The 23,127-nt window shown below is 40.7% G+C and overlaps 2 protein-coding genes across 3 annotated transcripts; one reads left to right on the forward strand and one right to left on the reverse strand.

The window, feature by feature from the left end:
* The first annotated feature begins 5,039 nt into the window (after window positions 1–5,039).
* LOC139475074 (uncharacterized) lies at window positions 5,040–18,659 on the forward strand. 2 transcript variants are annotated; one of them, XM_071258304.1, is made up of 8 exons: window positions 5,040–5,210; window positions 8,542–8,660; window positions 12,427–12,493; window positions 14,040–14,147; window positions 14,801–14,894; window positions 15,953–16,041; window positions 17,289–17,441; window positions 18,465–18,659. In XM_071258304.1, exons 1-8 carry the CDS (start codon window positions 5,040–5,042, stop codon window positions 18,639–18,641), a joined length of 978 nt encoding a protein of 325 aa, XP_071114405.1. In that variant the 3' UTR covers window positions 18,642–18,659. The 2 variants fall into 2 exon arrangements, with proteins under 2 accessions (XP_071114405.1, XP_071114406.1); XM_071258305.1 differs by having other exon boundaries at window positions 17,331–17,441.
* A 1,418-nt stretch (window positions 18,660–20,077) lies between these two features.
* On the reverse strand, window positions 20,078–20,866 carry LOC139475665 (uncharacterized). Its single transcript, XM_071258853.1, has one exon. The coding sequence runs from the start codon at window positions 20,864–20,866 to the stop codon at window positions 20,078–20,080; it is 789 nt and encodes a 262-aa protein (XP_071114954.1).
* Between the last annotated feature and the right edge of the window lie 2,261 nt (window positions 20,867–23,127).

Genomic DNA, 23,127 nt, shown 5'->3' on the forward strand with positions numbered 1-23,127 from the left:
GGTATGTGAGACATCCCTTATATGCAGCACAGTTTTCACAACACCTTCTCTCAGTACATCCACTGCTTCTTGGTATGTGAGACATCCCTTATATGCAGCACAGTTTTCACAATACGTTCTCTCAGTACATCCGCTGCTTCTCGGTATGTGAGACATCCCTTATATACAGCACAGTTTTCACTACACCTTCTCTCAGTACATCCACTGCTTCTTGGTATGTGAGACATCCCTTATATGCAGCACAGTTTTCACAACACCTTATCTCAGTACATCCACTGCTTCTTGGTATGTGAGACAGCCCTTATATACAGCACAGTTTTTACAACACGTCCTCTCAGTACATCAACTGCTTCTTGGTGTGTGTGACATCCCTTATATGCAGCACAGTTTTCACAACACCTTCTCTCAGTACATCCACTGCTTCTTGGTATGTGAGACATCCCTTATATGCAGCACAGTTTTCACAATATGTTCTCTCAGTACATCCACTGCTTCTTGGTATGTGAGACATCCCTTATATACAGCACAGTTTTCACTACACCTTCTCTCAGTACATCCACTGCTTCTTGGTATGTGAGACATCCCTTATATGCAGCACAGTTTTCACAAAACGTTCTCTCAGTACATCCACTGCTTCTTGGTATGTGAGACATCACTTATATGCAGCACAGTTTTCACTACACGTCCTCTCAGTACATCAACTGCTTCTTGGTGTGTGAGACATCCCTTATATGCAGCACAATTTTCACAACACCTTCTCTCAGTACATCCACTGCTTCTTGGTATGTGAGACATCCCTTATATACAGCACAGTTTTCACTACACCTTCTCTCAGTACATCCACTGCTTCTTGGTATGTGAGACATCCCTTATATGCAGCACAGTTTTCACAAAACGTTCTCTCAGTACATCCACTGCTTCTTGGTATGTGAGACATCCCTTATATGCAGCACAATTTTCACAACACCTTCTCTCAGTACATCCACTGCTTCTTGGTTTGTGAGACATCCCTTATATGCAGCACAGTTTTCACAAAACGTTCTCTCAGTACATCCACTGCTTCTTGGTATGTGAGACATCACTTATATGCAGCACAGTTTTCACTACACGTCCTCTCAGTACATCCACTGCTTCTTGGTGTGTGAGACATCCCTTATATGCAGCACAATTTTCACAACACCTTCTCTCAGTACATCCACTGCTTCTTGGTATGTGAGACATCCCTTATATACAGCACAGTTTTCACAACACCTTCTCTCAGTACATCCACTGCTTCTTGGTATGTGAGACATCCCTTATATACAGCACAGTTTTCACAACACCTTATCTCAGTACATCCACTGCTTCTTGGTATGTGAGACATCCCTTATATGCAGCACAGTTTTCACAAAACGTTCTCTCAGTACATCCACTGCTTCTTGGTATGTGAGACATCCCTTATATACAGCACAGTTTTCACTACACGTCCTCTCAGTACATCAACTGCTTCTTGGTGTGTGTGACATCCCTTATATGCAGCACAGTTTTCACAACACCTTCTCTCAGTACATCCACTGCTTCTTGGTATGTGAGACATCCCTTATATGCAGCACAGTTTTCACAACACCTTCTCTCAGTACATCCACTGCTTCTTGGTATGTGAGACATCCCTTATATACAGCACAGATTTCACTGACCAGCTCCCAACATCCCTATGGCTTGGTTCCTCAGTGCGTTGCTTAACCATGGCATCGTGAATATGCATGATACCCTGCCCGCACTGTATTTTTTAATAGGGTCCAAGTCCCCATTTTGTACGTGCATCATGACTTTTTTCTTCCTGATTTCCCACATTTCACTTTCATGGTTGCGTTTTAGTCGTCGAGCCACTGCGTTCATGTCAGTTGGGATTCAAACTCAAACATTTGATGTTCGCCATTGCTCCGTATACCCCTTCACTTCATATCGGTTGTTGGACACACAGACACAGATAACGCCGACTTTTAGCATGATAATGGGTGTGCGTTTTTAATGCCTCTCAGTATATAACAGTGATATCGTTAGAGGTTTATAAAGTCAGTTGACGTCCTTGCCTCTGGAAGATGTACCTATTCTAGCTACCACAGATAATCATATTTTCTGATTACAATAGCTAAACTGACGTCCAAAAGAAACTTTACCAACTGAAAATATAAATTTCAGACAAAGTATAAATTTTGTTTCGATGAAGTCTATCTAAAACACATAACCGAAATACAACAATAGTGTATGCAGAAAATGTTAATCGTCTGTAACATGTTTGCGAGATAACACGCGAAAAAGTAAAAAACACGTGCACCACGGACAACTGCAAATGTACGTGCGGGTAAGGGTATAAAACGATTGCAACGGCAAGTCAGACATCCACAGGGATAAAAAAACGCAAAAGAAATGCCACGACTCACAGTCGAACAACGTGAACAAGCCTTGGGCATGGTACAGACGGGAGCCACCCACGCCCATATTGCACGAACCTTCGGTTGCTCCCGTGTTGCCGTTACCAACTTGATGCAACGTTACAGACAGACAGGGCGGACCGCTGACAGGCCAAGAACAGGCAGACCCAGGGTGACCACGCCCCATGATGACCGGTACTTGCGTACCTTGCACCTCCGAAATCACTTCCTGACTGTGACGTCATCGGCGACAAATGCCTTAGGTCACAGGGTTAGTCGACAGACAGTGGACAGGAGACTCAGGGCTCATGGAATCAGGGCTTTTAGACCATACAGAGGACAGCTATTGACAGCGCAACATCGTCGTCTGCGATTGAGATGGGCCCGGACTGTACGACGTTGGCAACGACGTGACTGGCACCGCTGGTCATCGTTGACGGAAACTTGACAGCTCAGCGTTACATGGATAACATTCTTCGTCCAGTTGTCCTACCAATTCTGAAACAGCAGCCACGTGGTGTCATTTATCAGCATGACAACGCTAGAGTCCATACAGCCAGAATTGTCACTAACTTCCTCGCAGCCAACAACGTCAACGCCCTGCCGTGGCCTGCACGCTCACCCAACATGTCCCCCATAGAACACCTCTGGGACTTGATGGATCGTCGTGTTCGACAACGACCACACTCTCCATCCAACCGGAAAGAACTGATCTTGGCTCTCCAAGAAGAATGGCGTCAAATCCAACGTGACCTCATCAGACGACTGACTTTTTCTGTGCGTCGAAGAGTTTTTGCGTGTATTGAGGCATTTGGTGGTCACACACGCTACTAATGACTTGTTATTGAACGTGAGCGATTGTTTATGTACTCTGCCTATTGTCAACGATTCTGAAAGCTCGAGTTTTGTACCACACCCAACTTTGGGGCGCTCTGACGTCATTCTCGGTCGTGGTATGATTGTCATTTTCAGTGTTGATCATGTTGATATATTGATCTTGTCAATACACTTTACTTCATGCATGTATGTTTTGATGTTTTTGAGCAAGAGTGATTTCAAACTCTGGTAAAGTTTCTTTTGGACGTCAGTTTATAAAATTGTTATTGTGAACATTAGTAACGGTATCTCGACAGAATTGCATAATTTAGTTTGACCGAGGCATTGGTGATAAAGGTGTTTACAAATGAGATTTAGTATGAAGAAGAATTGCTGGCCAAATGCGTGTATGCCACGGTTATATAACTGGTACGTGCTGACATGACCGTACATACAGATCAAGGTTTTAACGTCTTAAGTGTGTTTGCCTAACTCTATCTGACCAGCACAAGAGATACTGGTCCTGGACTATGTCCGAAACACGGTATCAAGGTGACCCATTGGTTTTCAACATTTTTATGGTTTCAAAATTACATCAAATTTATCATAATTTACGAATTGAAACGGGTAAAAAACGAAGGCATTGTCAGAAATGAGAGATTATGTCCATATTATATATCGGGTTACATTGAGGATGAGGGGGTGAGGGAGAGGTGTAGCGTATTGGTTAAATCGTTTGCTCGTCACGCCGAAGGCCCGGGTTCGATTCCCCACATTGGTACAATAAGTGAAACCCATTTCTGGTGTTCTGATATTGCTGGAATATTGCTAAAAGCGGCATTCACATGAGGATGAGTATAAGCTCATGCGTGTCTGCACAGTATACTCGGACGAAAGACAAAAGTATATGCTTTAAAACATGTAACTATGCCATCATTGAATATGTTTAATATATTAAAGTCAACTAAGTTTAATATATAGTATTCATGATATCGGCTTGTATTTCTGTAATTCAAAAAGTTATTATGGTGTACAGATGTTACTGTGGACCATATCCCTGTATATATATATATGGGCCGATGTCCCACTCTCGGATAAATGAGGATTTATTGTTCTCAGTTTGACAAGCCCTGTGTGGCAATGACATGTAGACACACGCAGTCTTTCCTACCATCAGTTACACCTTAATTAAGGTACACGGGTGCATAGAAGGGATGAGGTCCTTCTTACAGGGCTTCGTCTTGATATTGTGGAGTCAATGAACATATTATCAATACTGGACATCTCCCAAATTGACAGGTTGTAAAAAAAACCCATTCCCCATCTTTCTTCGTGGTAACCAATGACGTCACAATTGTCTGCAAAGGTTTGTGATACAATTTCATTGCAGCGATATCGCCCAAGCGATATCTCCTGTTTCATTGCAGCGATATCGCCCAAGCGATATCTCCTGTGGAGGCCAGTTTTGGATGATAGATTGGGGGCATATATTTTTATTTACTGACCAATTATTTACAGACCAATAACGAGTTCCTGTGGTCACAAGAGGGCCAATGAATAATACGGACAAAAAAACAAACCCATTTATGTTGCTGTGAATAATACATGCTTACACAATTTCCTTTAATTATAGATAATATACGAACTATCTAAAAACTGTATACATGTCTTGGATTAGGCGATGCACACGACACGGAGTACCCACACGAGGCAGGCCCAATCAGTTTTTACGGCTGGGCTCCGTCTCCACGCACATATGACACCGCGCACAGAGATCAAGAGCAGACAGCGGAGGTCCAGGTTGTCAAGATGACAGATGCTGTTATTCCCATCGTGGACTTCGGAACGTACGGGTTGCATGTCGCTAATCCAGGTTCAGTGAAAAGAGAAGTTTTAGAAGATACAGCTACGGAGATATGCAGTGCTCTCAGCACTATTGGATTTGTTTACCTGATTAATCATGGTATTGAACAGAGCAAAGTAAGTCATGCACTCACGTAAGGTTGAGCATAATATTTAGTTTACGAAAATGTGCGCTCTGATACAGCAAGTTTTACAATATTGTTCTGTGCATGAACATCCTTTAGTTGTGTGGGATGTTGTCCGTCTCTCTGCTAGCGATCGACCAGTCATGGCCGAGGTGGTACATATACTGACCACCAAAAGAAATGCGAACCATAGAAACATAGAAAGAAGTATAGTATGTTGAGAAGGGTGCAGGCTAAAACGGGCACCTCAGCAAAACGTCACCGATCTCTCTGGCGAAAACAGCATTGCATTTGGCGAAAACGGTTACTATATGTCGGGCGAAAACGGCACCTCTATTTTTAATAATGATAAGAACGATTTTTGTAGTAATATATATGGTTTATTTACATGGTCACAGTTATCACATGATACAGCATGTTGTTGTTTTCTTACATTCTTCTCGCATGCAACGCATCGAAAGGCCATTGTGAATAATTGTGATCTGACAGGAGCATGTTAGGCCTCTTAAATACAGTTTCAGCTTAAATTGAGTAAAGCTACTTAAAACTTCAAAGTGTATTGTGTTTTCACAATAAGTTAACTGCATGTGATTTCCATGCTCTATACATTAGGGATGTCCCGATTCACCGATTGTACCGATGCATCGGTAGATAATTCTCCCGATACGATATACATGTAAATTTATATCGATACAAAATTTTATTGAAATCGGTATACATTTGTTCACATATTGATAGATTTTTCTTTTCGAATCAAAATGTCATCATATATTCTGAATTTGACACATACGAAAACTTGTTAGTGTCTGACACTAAAAAATTGTTTGAATAAACAGAATCAACCTTTTCTCAGTATTATTATATTACAAAATAATCTACTGATAGTGTTTCAAACACATAATTGTGAATGTGATATGTAATTAAAAAGTTTGCTTCCAAATGTACGCATAAAAGGTCGGTATTTCTGTATCAAGATACATATCGTATCTTGACCTCAAAATCGAGATACGTATCATATGGTACCTGTATCATGAGACCCCTACTATACATGATAATCCTGCACGTGATAAATGGTGCATTTTGAGTCATGGATCTATGACGTCATGTGATGCATTCATGAATGTCGGTTCATACGACATGACAGTATGTTCGTTTGTGCACCAAACCAATCTAATATCTCTTAAATGGAGTGATTCTGTATATATTAACCGGGGGCACGGGTGGCCCAGTCGTCTAAGGCGCTGCAATTCACTGTGCAGATTTGTGTCCCTTGGCCTATGATTGCGGGTTCAAATCCTGGTTTGCCCCAATTATGTTTCTAGGTTTGTCAGGGCCATGCCCATGCTCATGGGTTTCACCGAAGTGGTAAACGGCTGAAACCTGCATCACATATCAGGCTTTCCTCCCACATTAAGCTGAGACGCTGTGATATAACTGGAATAATGTTAAAAGCGGCGTTTAACGCAACTCACTCCCTGGCTAATATATAAACCAACATGTATGGTATTCGCATTTATTTTGTTGATGAATATATTTAATTTACTTACAAATTGTCCCTAATGAGTTCTTGTGCCCAGCCACCACACAAAACACTTTCGGACCATGTCAATGAAGAGGACAATAAATAATTTTATTAGGTCAGAAGTCAAGATTACTAGATAAGAACTGCTTACTAAAGTGTTTGGTAACATTCCGTCTTAAATAGGGCTGGGACGAGTCCAAATATATTATCGGGTACCCACCCCACTATGCCTTGACCCTACCCTGGTACCCGCTATAGGCCTAAAGAGATCAGCACAAACTGTGTGATTGGGAAATGTTTGACCGTAGCCCTGGCGAAATGTAATTAGGTACAATCATGAATTCATGTATACAACGATAGGTTATGCATACACTGAAAAGTTTTATCTTTAACTGAAGACTGAAGTTTTATCTTTATTCAAACATGTAAAATTCAGAAGGAATAGGAGCATTGTCAGGAAGAAATGTGAACATAAGTGACTTGTTGCGTAACCATAGAGTTTTGGTTAATTTTTGTCATTAAACAATATATTACTTGACTAACCACGGGTTCGGGTAGTCCTGTGGGTATCTTTGGATCATAGGTTTTCGGACATCATACACTTTTGGACAGCCATGTTTATCGAGATTACTTGTGCTATTACAGGGGTGTAGCATTACACAGACATTGTAAATACTCAGATGATGACTTGTTTTAAAGAGAAAGTTGTCTTCTAAAAGTGTATGAGATGTGTTTCAGTTGTTAATGTGATTAGAAAGAAAACTATGAATGTTTCTTAAGCGTCTGAAAACCCATAATATGGGGATACCCAGGTCCTACTCAGTACCCAGCTGACCCGAGTAACCGAGTTACCCGTCCCAGCCCTAGTCCTAAAGTAGTCATGTTTACATCACTAGACTTGGTATACAGCATCATATTGGCTTTAAAAAAATAGACATTATTATATGAGCATGTGTGTCATACTAATTTTATGAAACAAGTGTCAGAATTCTTGTATTTCCTGAGGGTATGCTTGAATTCTTACACAAGTTTCATCAAATTAATATGACTATGGGAGTGTCATGATTTTTATATTACCGAGTATTTCATATTCCTTTTGAGATGTTTAAGAAAAATGTACTGATCACAACCACCATCTTAGAAAACCACAATTGTTGAATGACATCAACTGTCTTCGGCTAATATGTTGTTAGTGTGACGTCGTTCCCACTTTACGTCACTATAACGTTTAAGGACGTCAACAATGCTGTCAGGATGACGTAAACAATACACTGGTGCACATGAACATGATGAAGTGATATTTGCACAAGTTCACATACAACTTTTATGAATTAGGTTATTTCTGACCTGGTGGGTAATCACTTCCTATATGCAAAAGTTTTGGTTCAAATTAGTTGATAGGCGAGGAATATCCTAGTGGTTAAAGTGTTCGCTCGTCACACCTAAGACCTAGGTTAGATTCTCCACATGGGTTACAATGTGTGAAGCCCATTTCTGGTGTCCCCTGCAGTGATATTGCTGGAATATTGCTAAAAGTGGCGTAAAACCACACTCACTCACTCAAATTAGTTGATAGACGGGGCTGGTTCCGTATTCCCCAGTGTATCAATCATTTCCAGTCTCTAAATGTTTGTCTCAGTCTTGTGGTTAAAGCGTTCTCTCGTCAAACCAAAGGTCCTGATTCCTCACATGGGTTACAATGTGGGAAGCTCATTCCTGGTGTCCCTTGCCGTGATATTGCTGGAATAAGCATTGTGAAACCTCACTCACTCACTCACTCACTCTCTCACTCAACTTTCAGATTGATGATATGTTCCAATCATCTAAAAACTTTTTTACTCAACCACTGGAAGTGAAAGAAACATGTGCTCGAGACAAAAGTGTTGGCAATCATGGATGGGTCGGTTTGGAGGTAGAAAAGTAAGTATGACAACAAATAATGCCTTAGTGACTGACCATGTGATATTCTTTTATTAATTTTTCTTTTAAACATTTTCGGGAACAGTATATTTATTTCGATAGAATCCTAGGCACCCACACCAGAATATGATATGGTTGGCCCCTAGGCAAAACTACAAATTTGCGTGTTTCCAGCTTCCTAACCCTAATTTGGAGTACCAGACACCATAACGTTTTTTTCTCAAGATGGCTTTTCCGTGTTTTGTTGCCACTGGTGTATGTTTATTTTTATTTGTTTGTTTGTTGTTTAACGCCGCACTTAGGAATGTTCCAGCTATATGACGGCGATCTGTAAATAATCGAGTCTGGACCAGACAATCCAGTGATTGACATCATGAGCATGGATATACACAATGGGGATACAATGACATGCATCAGCCATGTGACTGAGCCTGATACCCGATCATGTACAACAAGGGGTTGCTGAAGGTCAGTTGTGACCCGGATCTTATTCAACAGGCTGCCACTGGTGTACATTTGTTGAGTTTCACTGTGGATAAACCTATCGTTAACTTCAATGTCGACACTTTCCTGGAATTTATGAGCAGGCATTGATTAATATAGTGGAAATTGCCATGTTTGAAACAGAACAAAAGGTAGTTTTTTTATAAACTGTGGATAAACCTAGTGTTATCTTCAATTTCGACACTTAACTGGAATTTATGAACAGGCGTTAATTGATATAGTGCAAATTGCCCTTTTTTATACAGAACAAAGGGTAATTTTTTAATATTTATAACGAGCTACATAACCTATTTTTGAATGGGCTGAACAGGAAACGCATATACACTTGTGTTTTGCTTCATTTAGTCTGGTGAGTGAATGAGATGCATTTTGCGACTTTCTCCAATATGTTCTGCAGGCAAGGCAAGTTTCAACATGCTCATGACAGTAACTTACGGAATGCAGACATAAGTTTATGTAGGTGTCAACCAGTGACCTTATAAGACCACAGCTCATTGATCTGCTTATGCAATATTGGTGCATGGGTAACGGATCTCAGTCTCAGTGAACCGACATGGGACTTCATCAGTGTGGCCTGGCATATCAGACAATGATTACCTCTCAGCATCAGTTTCTTGTTGCAAAGTTTGGATATTTGTTCACCTGGACATGTTGAGAGGTTTGTGGTGGTTTTAGCAAGGGTTCAGCATGTTCAGTGAATGTGTCTGTGTATGTTTGTGTTAGTTTTGTCTGTTGATTCTGTCTGTATGTTAGTGTAAGTTGTGTTTGTATGTTTGTGTGAGTTGTGTTTGTATGTGTGTGAGTTGTGTCTGTTGATTCTGTCTGTATGTAAGTTTGTGTGTGTTGTGTTTGTATGTCTGTGAGTGCTTGCGTCTGTTAATTCTCTCTTTATGTTTGTGTGAGCTGTGTTTGTATGTCTGTTAGTGCTTGTGTCTATTGATTCTGTCTGTCTGTATGTTTGTGTGTGTTGTGTTTGTATGTCTGTGAGTGCTAGTGTCTGTTGATTCTGTCTGTCTGTATGTTTGCGTGTGTTGTGTTTGTATGTCTGTGAGTGCTTGCGTCTATTGATTCTGTCTGTATGTATGTTTGTGTGAGTTGTGTTTGTATATCTGTGAGTGCTTGTGTCTGTTGATTCTGTCTGTATGTTTGTGTGTGTTGTGTTTGTATATCTGTGAGTGCTTGCGTCTGTTGATTCTGTCTGTATGTATGTTTGTGTGAGTTGTGTTTGTATATCTGTAAGTGCTTGTGTCTGTTGATTCTGTCTGTATGTATGTTTGTGTGTGTTGTGTTTGTATATCTGTGTGTGCTTGCGTCTGTTGATTCTGTCTGTATGTTTGTGTGTGTTGTGTTTGTATATCTGTGAGTGCTTGCGTCTGTTGATTCTGTCTGTATGTTTGTGTGAGCTGTGTTTGTATGTCTGTGAGTGCTTGCGTCTGTTGATTCAGTCTGTATGTTTGTGTGTGTTGTGTTTGTATGTCTGTGAGTGCTTGCGTCTGTTGATTCTGTCTGTATGTTTGTGTGAGCTGTGTTTGTATGTTTGCGTGTGTTTGTATGTTTGTGAGAACTTGTGTCTGTTGATTCTGTCTGTATGTTAGTGTGTGTTGTGTTTGGATGTTTGTGTGAGTTGTGTCTGTTGATTCTGTCTGTATGTTTGTGTGTGTTGTGTTTGTATGTCTGTGAGAACTTGTGTCTGTTGATTCTGTCTGTACGTTTGTGTGTGTTATGTTTGTATGTCTGAGTGCTTGTGTCTGTTGATTCTGTCTGTATGTTTGTGTGAGCTGTGTTTGTATGTCTGTGAGTGCTTGTGTCTGTTGATTCTGTATGTTTGTGTGAGCTGTGTTTGTATGTCTGAGTGCTTGTGTGTTGATTCTGTCTGTATGTTTGTGTGTGTTGTGTTTGTATGTCTGTGAGTGCTTGTGTCTGTTGATTCTGTCTGTATGTTTGTGTGAGATGTGTTTGTATGTCTGTGAGTGCTAGTGTCTGTTGATTCTGTCTGTCTGTATGCTTGTGTGAGCTGTGTTTGTATGTCTGTGAGTGCTAGTGTCTGTTGATTCTGTCTGTATGTTTGTGTGAGTTGTGTTTGTATGTCTGTGAGAATTGTGTCTATTGATTCTGTCTGTCTGTATGTTTGCGTGTGTTGTGTTTGTATGTCTGTGAGTGCTAGTGTCTGTTGATTCTGTCTGTATGTTTGTGTGAGTTGTGTTTGTATGTCTGTGAGAATTGTGTCTATTGATTCTGTCTGTCTGTATGTTTGCGTGTGTTGTGTTTGTATGTCTGTGAGTGCTTGTGTCTGTTGATTCTGTCTGTCTGTATGTTTGCGTGTGTTGTGTTTGTATGTCTGTGAGTGTTAGTGTCTATTGATTCTGTCTGTATGTTTTTGTGAGTTGTGTTTGTATGTCTGTGAGTGCTTGTGTCTGTTGATTCTGTCTGTCTGTATGTTTGTGTGAGTTGTGTTTGTATGTCTGTGAGAACTGCGTCTATTGATTCTGTCTGTATGCTAGTGTGAGCTGTGTTAGGATATTTGTAAGTGCTTGTGTCTGTTGATTTGATATCCACATTATTAACTTCACAGACAGCATATTTTGTCATTTACACACAAAGAAATATTGAAAATACTAGGAAATAAAGCACTCGGTTCCAAATTAAAATAAGCGGTATCTGTAATCTACAATCCATTGGGACTTCATCAAATTTCAGTTTATCTCCTAAATGACCGTATTGTATGTGGAGACAGGATCCCAAATATACTCTGACCTAGTTCGCTGATGTTGGATGACACATGTTTGTGGTATCTCCAATCAGAAATGTTGAATTCAAAGGTGTCAGGTGTCTCTTGTAGCAGTCTGACATGTTGAGCCAGCCAGCCACTACTCAGGTTACTGGTGAAGCTGTTGATTATTACCTACACTCTACCTTCACTGTGTACATGGTGCTAGATAGCCATGGAGATCCGGGGTAGAATAGATCTTCACTAACCAAAGCTTGCCGTATAAAGAAGTGACTGTGCTTGTCGTAAGAGGCAACTAACAGAATCGTGTTGTCAGGCTCACTGACCTGGTTTATGTGTGTCATCATATTCCAATTGCATAGACCAATGCTCATGGTCCCAATTGCGTGGATCGGTGCTCATGATATCAATCACTGGATTGTCTGGTCCAGACTCGATTATTTACAGACCGTAGTCATATAGCTGGAATATTGTAAGTGCTGCATTAAACAAACAAACAAACAAACAAAAAACAAATAGTGGTATTATTTACAGGCTGAACCCAGACAGACCGGCAGGGGACCTGAAAGAAGCTTTCAACTTTTCACCACATGAGGATGGGGTGAGGATACATGTTCATGATGGGTCTGTTTAAAGTGAACATTCATGTAATGTATATTTCTAGCACAAGAAGCTTCAAGTTACTGGATCTTTGATTGACTGAAGTTTCAGTGTGTCGTGGGGAGGGGTGGGTTGGCATGCTTCAATGTGAATGATTGAGACAGTGAGTTTGATTTGTGCTGCTTTGCATAAGATTTTAGTAACATGCTTACATTGTCAGAAATAACTGCCCCTCTGCCTGCCTGTGGCTGGTAACTATTGTGTCAGGCTGCATGAGTGAGTGAGTGAGTATGATTCTACGTTGCTTTCCAGCAATATCACGGCGGGGGACACCAGAAATTGGCTTCCCACATTGTATCCATATCGGGAATCGAACCCGGGTCTTCGGCGTGACGAGCGAATGCTTTACCCACTAGGCTACCCGACCGTCTTCAGGCTGCATGAAATTTTCCTCCAACTGTGGGCAGATGATTTTAAGACTACTTTTGTATTCAGTATTATTATAACTCCTTGTAGATTCTCAAGTAATTGTTTGCATTATTTCTGCTGAATCAAGACATGATTTGTCTCTTAGTTTTTGTGATTTTTTAATATTTATGATGCCTTAACGCAGGCAGGTATTTTTGAAGATGAGCAGGCAACACTTATAGATCACCTGCCCAACTGTCTTGTTGGGTTTTAAAATTATTTTGAACACTGCATAGTTACAGCATGGTGTGCCAGCTTGATGTCTGGGAAAAGTGATGAGGTGTTCGATGTTTACCTCTATGTTTAAACCCACAAAACACGGTATGGTGCTGAAACACCTAGAGACAATGACAATTAGAGACAATGTCAGGGTAAACCTGGGATTCAAACGTAGGATCATGGGTTTCTTGCCTGGGTCGCACCTCTGCACAATAAATTGTGGCGCCTTGGACATGTTCGACGACTGGGCCACAGTGCACCAGAGGGAATGTTTCTGCGTATCAGAGGGCATGTTTCAGTCTAACAGAGGGTATGTTTCAGTGTATCAGAGGGTATGTTTCAGTGTATCAGAGGGTATGTTTCAGTGTATCAGAGGGTATTTTTCAGTGTATCAGAGGGTGTGTTTCAGTGTATCAGACGGTATGTTTCAGTCTATCAGACGGTATGTTTCAGTGTATCAGAGGGTATGTTTCAGTGTATCAGAGGGTATGTTTCAGTCTATCAGACGGTATGTTTCAGTCTATCAGAGGGTATGTTTCAGTGTATTAGACGGTATGTCTCAGTCTATCAGAGGGTATGTTTCAGTGTATCAGAGGGTAGGTTTCAGTGTAACAGAGGGTAGGTTTCAGTGTATCAGAGGGTAGGTTTCAGTGTATCAGAGGGTATGTTTCAGTCTATCAGACGGTATGTTTCAGTGTATCAGAGGGTGTGTTTCAGTCTATCAGACGGTATGTTTCAGTGTATCATAGGCTGTATGTTAATGATTCATTGGCTAATGTTTCAATATTTCATGGGCCATGTTTCAATGTGTCAGAGAATAAATGCTTCAATGTTTCAGGAGGTGTGTTTTAATGTTTCAGTCCTGGCCATCAGATACCTTCAGGTCAACCTTTTTCACCTTCTTCAATGAGTGTAAGCAGTTGACCATGCGAGTTCTGGACATGTTGTCCATTGGTCTCCAGCTGGAGGTGTGTATGTGTCATGTAAACTGGAGGTGTGTATGTGTCATGTATGTACTGACATGTTGTCCATTGGTCTCCAACTGGAGGTGTGTATGTGCCATGTAAACTGGAGGTGTGTATGTGCCATGTAAACTGGAGGTGTGTATGTGTCATGTAAAATAGAGGTATGTATGTGCCATGTAAACTGGAGGTGTGTATGTGCCATGTAACCTGGAGGTGTGTATGTGCCATGTAAACTGGAGGTGTGTATGTGTCATGTAAACTGGAGGTGTGTATGTGCCATGTAACCTGGAGGTGTGTATGTGCCATGTAAACTGGAGGTGTGTATGTGTCATGTAAACTGGAGGTGTGTATGTGCCATGTAAACTGGAGGTGTGTATGTGTCATGTAAACTGGAGGTGTGTATGTGTCATGTAAACTGGAGGTGTGTATGTGCCATGTTTGTACTGACAAGTTGTCCATTGGTTTCCAACTGGAGGTGTGTATGTGCCATGTAAACTTGAGTTGTGTATGTGCCATGTAAACTGGAGGTGTGTATGTGCCATGCCATGTCTGTGTTTCATGAGGATATAATTCGGTTTTTCCACATGTTTCATGATCACAGATACATATTTTCCCCATGTTTCAGGATAAGAATTTAAATTCTCCCCATGTTTCAGGATAAGAATTTCCTGCGTGAGTGTCACAACCTGATAGGCAAGAAGGGCTGCGCCACCACACTCAGAAGCCTCTACTACCCCCCTTTGTCTGGATGTGAGACCTTCTTTTTTGATTATTTAAAAAAATAAAATTTAAACAAAGTTTAGACCCTTGAAATTTGTTAATATTCAAGTGAAATATGTGAATAATTATAGCACTTACATGAGAACAGTCACACACTGGCTCGGAGTCCAAGTGTAGCTCTGGTAATCATCATGGCTTCTCCTCATACTCTGAGCCTATGACAGGCAGGGAATTAGTTTGTGACGTTTTTTCACAAGTGTGATTACAGTACGCCTCCATAATAACAAAAGCTGTAAAAAATTGGTTCTCAGGCAATGGCTGAAAATATGGTGTGGGCAGGCGGTGTTTTTTTCATAGTTTTTTTAATAGTTTTTTGGGTTGTTCAAAACAAATAAACAGTTGTGTAACCAAATAAACAGTTGTGTAACCAAATAAACAGTTGTGTAACCAAATAAACAGTTGTTGGAAAGGGCCTCCCTACATGAATGTATTCCTTGATGAGTCAAATACTGTTTTCCAGTATTTTACTCATCCAGTATTTTACTCATCAAGGAATACATTTTATGTACCTGGTGCCGCCCTACATAAATGTATTCCTTGATGAGTCAAATACTGGAATACAGTATTTGTCTACCGTTGGACTTTTAAATATTTAAGGATTGTTTTGTCTTTAATAAGATGCAAATAAAAATGAAACGTGCAGTGAACTTTGTGATGATGCGGGTGGTGTTTGAGGACCAAGACTATTTTTTTTTTTTGCCTAAAACTAGAATTATATATTTTCCAGTTTCCTCAAATTTAGGGTTAGCAGATCTATAAACAATGTCATGAACACGAAGATACCTCAGCTAGTAAACCCTGTTTTGCTCCATCACATCGACTTCCTCAAATCTGCCACAGCAAATTGTATTTTCTTCCAACATCACATTTCCATACATATGGATTAAAAACGTGAGAAATTGAATATGGAATCATGCAAAGGTTGATAGTTTTGCCACATTAAGTTTCACCTAATTTTCTGCTCAGTGCTGCCAGTCAGGCAATCAGTTTATCTACAGTTGAGTTTCGATACACTTGTGCTGTTACAGCTGTTAAGCCTGGCCAGGTACGCTGTGGTGAACACTCCGACTATGGTACAGTCACTCTGTTGTTCCAAGATGGTATTGGGGGCTTGGAGGTAGGTGTTCATCAAATATTACCTCAACTGGGCAAAGACCTTGGGGCTTGACAACCAAGTGTGTGTTCCATTTAAGAAATTATCCTGAATGTGTTTCTGGTTTGTCAACACCATAATGAAACTGATTGCTGGAATAGAACTGATATTCAGTTCAAAGCAGCGTTGAATAAAACACACGCATACACGCAAGCACACTAAACCAAACCACACTCATGCATGGATACCCTCAGTCATCCACCAATCCACCCACCCACTTGCTCACTCACTCTGTCCTTAGGGAGTCTGGGTTAGAATTGGTCCTCAGCAACCTATGTATGAACACAGATTCAGTGTGTGTGTTATAACATGCTTCAGGTGATGAACACAGATTCAGTGTGTGTGTTATAACATGCTTAAGGTGATGAACACAGATTCAGTGTGTGTGGTATAACATGTTTCAGGGGATGAACACAGATTCAGTGTGTGTGTTATAACATGCTTCAGGTGATGAACACAGATCCAGTGTGTGTGTTATAACATGCTTCAGGTGATGAACGCAGATTCATTGTGTGTCGTATAACATGTTTCAGGGGATGAACACAGATTCAGTGTGTGTGGTATAACATGTTTCAGGTGATGAACACAAAATTCAGTGTGTGTGTTATAACATGTTTCAGGTGATGAACACAGATTCAGTGTGTGTGGTATAACATGCTTCAGGTGATGAACACAGATTCAGTGTGTGTGGTATAACATGTTTCAGGTGATGAACACAAAATTCAGTGTGTGTGGTATAACATGTTTCAGGTGATGAACACAGATTCAGTGTGTGTTATAACATGCTTCAGGTGATGAACACAGATTCAGTGTGTGTGGTATAACATGTTTCAGGTGATGAACACAAAATTCAGTGTGTGTGGTATAACATGTTTCAGGTGATGAACACAGATTCAGTGTGTGTTATAACATGCTTCAGGTGATGAACACAGATTCAGTGTGTGTGTTATAACATGCTTCAGATGATGAACACAGATTCAGTGTGTGTGGTATAACATGCTTCAGGTGATGAACACAGATTCAGTGTGTGTTATAACATGCTTCAGGTAATGAACACAGATTCAGTGTGTGTATGTCTAAGATGTTTCAGCATGTTGAGGTTATGGAAACAGATTCAGTGTGTGTGGTATAATGTGCTTCAGGTGATAAACACAGATTTATTGTATGTGATATGACTACTGATGGCATGTATGTGGTATGACATGTTTCAGGTGATGAATACTGATGACATGGCTGGGTATGACATGTTTCAGGTGATGAATACTGACGACGTATATGTTCCGGCCCAGCCTGTCCCTGGCGCCATCGTTGTCAACATTGGTGACCTAATGCAGCGATGGACGGCAGACAAGCTTAAAGCCACAGTGAGCATACTGTACTTTGATAGAAACACTCTTGTAGGAACCTGATGAAGTATGAACAGAGTTTTGAAACCAGGACTCTTAGGTTCCTAAGGTTCAGTGTCATTAGCTCCATAAGCTGGGTAAATGATTGACTCGAAATGGCCAGTCATGAGAGGTGGGCAAAGTTATCACAGAAAAGGTTGTCAGTTGCACATGTCTGCTGTATGCTTCAGGACTGGGGTGGTAACACTGTGTGACCGGGCATCTCATCATACCTTCATGGATTGTTGCTCATGCTGTGTGGCTGCACTGGTGGGCCTGGTCCAGACTCCGCTGTTTCCTTGTTGCTGTGATGTGGCTGGAATATTGCTGACTGCATTATTAAGCAACATACACAAAGACCGTCACTCACTTAAGCCATGATGTTGTATGATGATGACATGTCACATGACTTGACAATACTTACAGCGAATAGATACAAGTTTGCTGATGCAGTGTTAAACTATCACTCAATCACTCAGTCACTCACTCGCATAAGTAACACTGCTGACTGCATTATTCCCCAGGCCATGTTACACTGCTGACTGCATTATTCCCCAGGCCATGTTACACTGCTGACTGCATTATGGCCCAAGCCATGTTACACTGCTGACTTCATTATGGCCCAAGCCATGTTACACTGCTGACTGCATTATGGCCCAAGCCATGTTACACTGCTGACTGCATTATTCCCCAGGCCAAACAACACTGCTGACTGCATTATTCCCAAGGCCAAACAACACTGCTGACTGCATTATTCCCAAGGCCAAACAACACTGCTGACTGCATTATGGCCCAAGCCATGTTACACTGCTGACTGCATTATTCCCCAGGCCAAACAACACTGCTGACTGCATTATTCCCCAGGCCAAACAACACTGCTGACTGCTTCATGTCCCAAGGTTTTCACCTCCAGTCTCACTTCATCTCTGCCGTCCTATAGGCTGAATGTCAGTCAGAAGTTCTTCCTTAAGCAGCAAAGTCAATTTTGTTTCTTATTTTCAGAAACACCGTGTTCTGATTCCTGAGGCAGAACTGAGGAAGCATCAGAGTCGACAGTCAGTGGCGTTTTTTGTGCACCCAAATGATGAAACAATTATAAGATGCCTTGACGGTTCAGATAAATATGAACCCATCTCAAGTATTGATTATCTGAACTACAGGTTCAGTTTGACTTACTGAGGATGATCTCAGATATCGTGGGAGATAAGAAATATCCCTGTCAAAGGTGGAGTAGTATAGTTACAATTTCTGTATATCAGAGTATGTAAAGAGTATGTTTGTTTCATTGCTATGCAATATTTACATGCATTCCATGCATTCATCACCTTCATGCTTATGTGTAATTTTTGGTCTTCAGCAGCCCATGCTTGCCGTAAAAGGCGACCATGCTTGTGGTAAGAAGGGACCATGCTTGTCGTAAGAAGGGACCATGCTTGTCGTAAGAAGCGACTAATGGGATTGGGTGGTCAGGCTCGCTGACTTGGTTGATGCATGTCATCATATACCAATTGTGTGGATTGATGCAAATGATGTCAATCACTGGATTGTCTGGTCCAGACTCGATTATTTTCAGAGCACTGTTAAACAACAAACAAACAAATCATTATTTAGATAAACTAGAAACCACAGTTTAATGTATGTGTGTTCTTTTCTAAGTTTTCATGATGTATTTGCAATTTCCTGTAAACTACCTCACAGTAAGATTTCACATCAAGCAAATGGAAAATCCAAGGTAGTATCTTTAATGTTAGCATTTAATGTAAGAAATGTTGACATGAAGGTGAATAATTAATTACATTTGTAAGCTGAGATATTCTTTCTGAAAAATACATATTTTTAGTGCGAGTGATACGCAGTGGAAGTCTAAAATTATAACTCAACAAAACTTAAAGTTAATGTCTGTTTAATAAGTAAAATACAAATTTACCCCATATTTGAACTGACCGACGATTTCAGAAACAATTTCTAAAATAACTATTTACTATGATTTGTCCTTATTTGACTATATTTCAGTCCTTATTTGACTATATTTCAGTCCTTATTTGACTACGAAAAAACCCTTATTTGGTTTTATTAAAGTCTTTATTTGACTTTAATTCCGACCATTGTGCCCTGATTTGACACTGTCAGAGGCAGCCACCGTCTACATGGCTGCTCTCTACCAAGCATGACTGTACAAGTGACAAGGCTAGGGACAGAGTTCCCCGCCGCACACATTTGCGCATGCAGCCCGTGCTGTCCAGAACACCACACTTTAACAAGTGGTGCGTTCGCGCTAATGTTTCTGAATGATTTGTCATCCTTCTGTTCATTTCCCCCCACTATGATAGTCCAATGTCTATCATAATTCTACAATAATCATCATAACACAATTTTCAAGCAATAAACATTGACAACAATCACACGTTAATGTTCAATTTTCTGAAAAATAAACATTTCAAAGTTCAATTAAAGTTCATCCTGAAAAAGAAACACTTTTTAATCGCACGATCACAAATGTAATCTGAAGTCCTTGAGAAACACAAACATTTTCCTGTAAATGTCAATAATCAGAATGTCCTTTTCACTCACGTGTGTCCTTGTTCCTCTTCTGTATCTGTTTTCTTTTGATTTCTTCATCCTCTTCTGTTCGTCGCATCCTCTTCACCCTTTTCTGTCTTTTGTTCCCGTCTGTCGCCTTGTGTCCATTCCAGAGGACAAACTTTTGTGACTGGTCTCGTTATTATAGTTTTGTCTGTTTTAATGTCCACAACTCTCACATGACCATCTGTGCCTGGATATGTCCTCGTGATGATCCCGAGCTTCCAGCTTCCCCGAGGTGCTTCTGGTGATATGATGATAACCACGTCATCCACTTGTAGATCCCGACTGGGTGAAAACCATTTCTTTCTTGTCTGAAGTGAAGGCAACCATTCCTTCATCCAGCGTTTCCAGACATGACGTACAAGTTCCTGTACTCTTCTCCATCTTCTTCTTGGATTAAAAGGAGTAACATCTACAGAATCTGGAGCAAAGATTCCACCCATTTGACCATGTAGAAAATGGTTTGGCGTCAAAGGCACTTCATCATTTGGGTGAGCACTTTGATATGTCAAAGGGCGAGAATTTATAAGTCCTTCAGCACCAACAAAGGATGTCATCAATTCCTCATCTGTTATATCTCCAGATCCAAGAATGGCATATATTGCTCGCTTCGCAGCCCGAACCATTGATTCAAAAACTCCACCAAAGTTTGGAGCATGAGGAGGATTAAATTTCCAGATCACACCTCTGTTCGCCAGAGATGACTTCACAGTATCTGTATCTAGTTTGGCAACAAGTTGTTTCAGCTCATTTGTAGCTCCAACAAAATTAGTGCCATTATCCGATAGGATTTCCTTGGGTAGCCCTCGTCTGCTCGCCATTCTGTAGAATGCGTTAAGAAACGAATCACTGTCTAGAGCATATGACATCTCCAAATGTACTGCTCGTGTTGCTAAGCAAGTGAAGAGGCACAAATAACGTTTTTCTCTGGATTTTCCACGTCCCTGAATCGTTAGAAATGGCCCAGCATAGTCAACACCTGCCTGCTCAAAAGCTCTAAGAGAGTACCTCAAACGAATCTTTGGAAGTGGCGCCATTATTTGAGCTGCTGGCTTTGCCTTTTGTCGACGACAATGTGAACACTCTCGTTCCCATTCACGAATTTCTTCACGACCGGCAATTATCCAAAAACGAGAGGATAAAACAGCAAGCACTTGGTTTGTTCCAAGAACATGATTGCCATCTTCATGATGCTTCTTGACAATCAGCTTCGTTACCCAGTGTTTTCTAGGCAGAATAATTGGGAATTTTGTTTGGAACGGCAAATAATCTGCATGTTTGAGTCTGCCACCAGACCTAAGGAGACCATCATCATCCACAACAGGATGAAGATTAATGAGTTTGCTACCTTTGTAAACATGCTTTCCATTTGTTATCGCCAAATAATCTTTTGAGAATGCATCTTTTTGTGCATTACAAATGATGTGCTTTTCAGCATCAGCAATTTCTTCTGTAGTTAAGCAACCCAACTGTCTTTCATCTGATTTAACAGAAGCATTGTTGATGAATCTGTACACCCATGCTGTACTGCGTGTAAGCCTTTTCCAGTCGGAAAATCTTGAAGGTTCCAGTAACCAAACTGAATCAACAAATGTGACTAGGGATACAGATTGTTTTGTATCTTTCTTTTTCATTTCAGATTCATGCGATGTCCTGAAATTCACAGTTTGTTCAGGCCATTTGCTTTCATCACAATGCAGAAATTCTGGTCCATATATCCAAGATGCAGTGGACAATTTCTGAACTGATGTTCCTCTGGTGATAATATCTGCAGCATTTAGTTCTGATGGAACATGCTTCCACTGAGAGGTATCAGTATGCTCCTGTATGAAAGCAATACGGTTGGCTACAAATGACTTGAAATAACGGCTGTGATTTTTGATCCAACACAGCACATTAAGACTATCAGTCCATAGTACTGAAGTGGAAATACTAATTTCAAAGGCATGCGAAACAGCCAACATCAACCGAACTCCTAACACAGCTGCCATTAACTCAAGTCGAGGGATGGTTACACACTTCAAAGGAGCAACCCGACTTTTAGCTGCTACCAGCTGGCTTGAATTGTCACCGTTTTCATTAGTATTGACAGAATATAAGACTGCACCATATGCATCCTCAGATGCATCAACAAATACATGTAGTTTTGTTGTTCTGTCATCAAGGTTCAAACACCTGGAAAACCGTAATCCATCTAACTGACTTCTCTCTGTGAGCCATTGTGATGCTTCCTTTTTGAGATCATGTTCAACCACTTCATCCCAGTCCATACCTGACAACCACAGTTTCTGCATTGTAATTTTTGCCCTGATGTGAAATGGAGCAAGAAAACCAAGGGGATCAAACAATTTTGCTATCTCTCTAAGAAACCCTCTCTTGGTAAGTATCAAGTTATCTCCCACCCTAGGACTGTGAAAGCAGAAATCATCATCTTGAGCTAGCCAGACAAGACCTAGTGTTTTTGCTGACGGTAACTCATCCTGTATCAAGTTGACCTCGGATGCTCTATCTTCAACTGGTATGTGTCTGAGGACCTCTGGAGAATTTGATAACCATTTCCTGGATCGCATTCCCGCTTTTCCCCACAAGGCTGTAAGTTGTTTGTACAATTCAATACCATCATCCACTTCTGGAACAGAATCCATACCATCGTCCATGTACGTGGATTTACAAACAGTGTTTGCAGCTTTTGGGAAGAGATGCTCAAACCTCCTTGCATTTTCCCTAGAAATGTATTGTGCCAGAAAAGGAGAAGCATTCATGCCAAAGACCACTCTCTGGAATTCATATATCTGTGGTATTTCTGATTGTTTTAATGATCTCCACAAGAACCTAAAGTATGAACGGTCATTGGATGGAATTCCTATTTGTAAATACATTTCAGCAATGTCACAAACCAAAGCTATTTTGTATTTGCGGAATCGAAGAAGTATCTCAAACAAATCACCCTGAAGTTTTGGTCCCTGGTGTATGATATCATTCAATGATATACCCTGACATTTCGCTGAAGCATCAAAAACAACCCTGATTTTGGTTGTACTTCTATCTGGCCGTACTACAGGAAAGTGTGGTAAGAGCCACT

The sequence above is a fragment of the Haliotis cracherodii genome, unplaced genomic scaffold (assembly GCF_022045235.1).
Source record: "Haliotis cracherodii isolate W230 unplaced genomic scaffold, xgHalCrac1.p SCAF_3, whole genome shotgun sequence".
Classification (NCBI taxonomy): Eukaryota; Metazoa; Mollusca; class Gastropoda; order Lepetellida; family Haliotidae; genus Haliotis; species Haliotis cracherodii.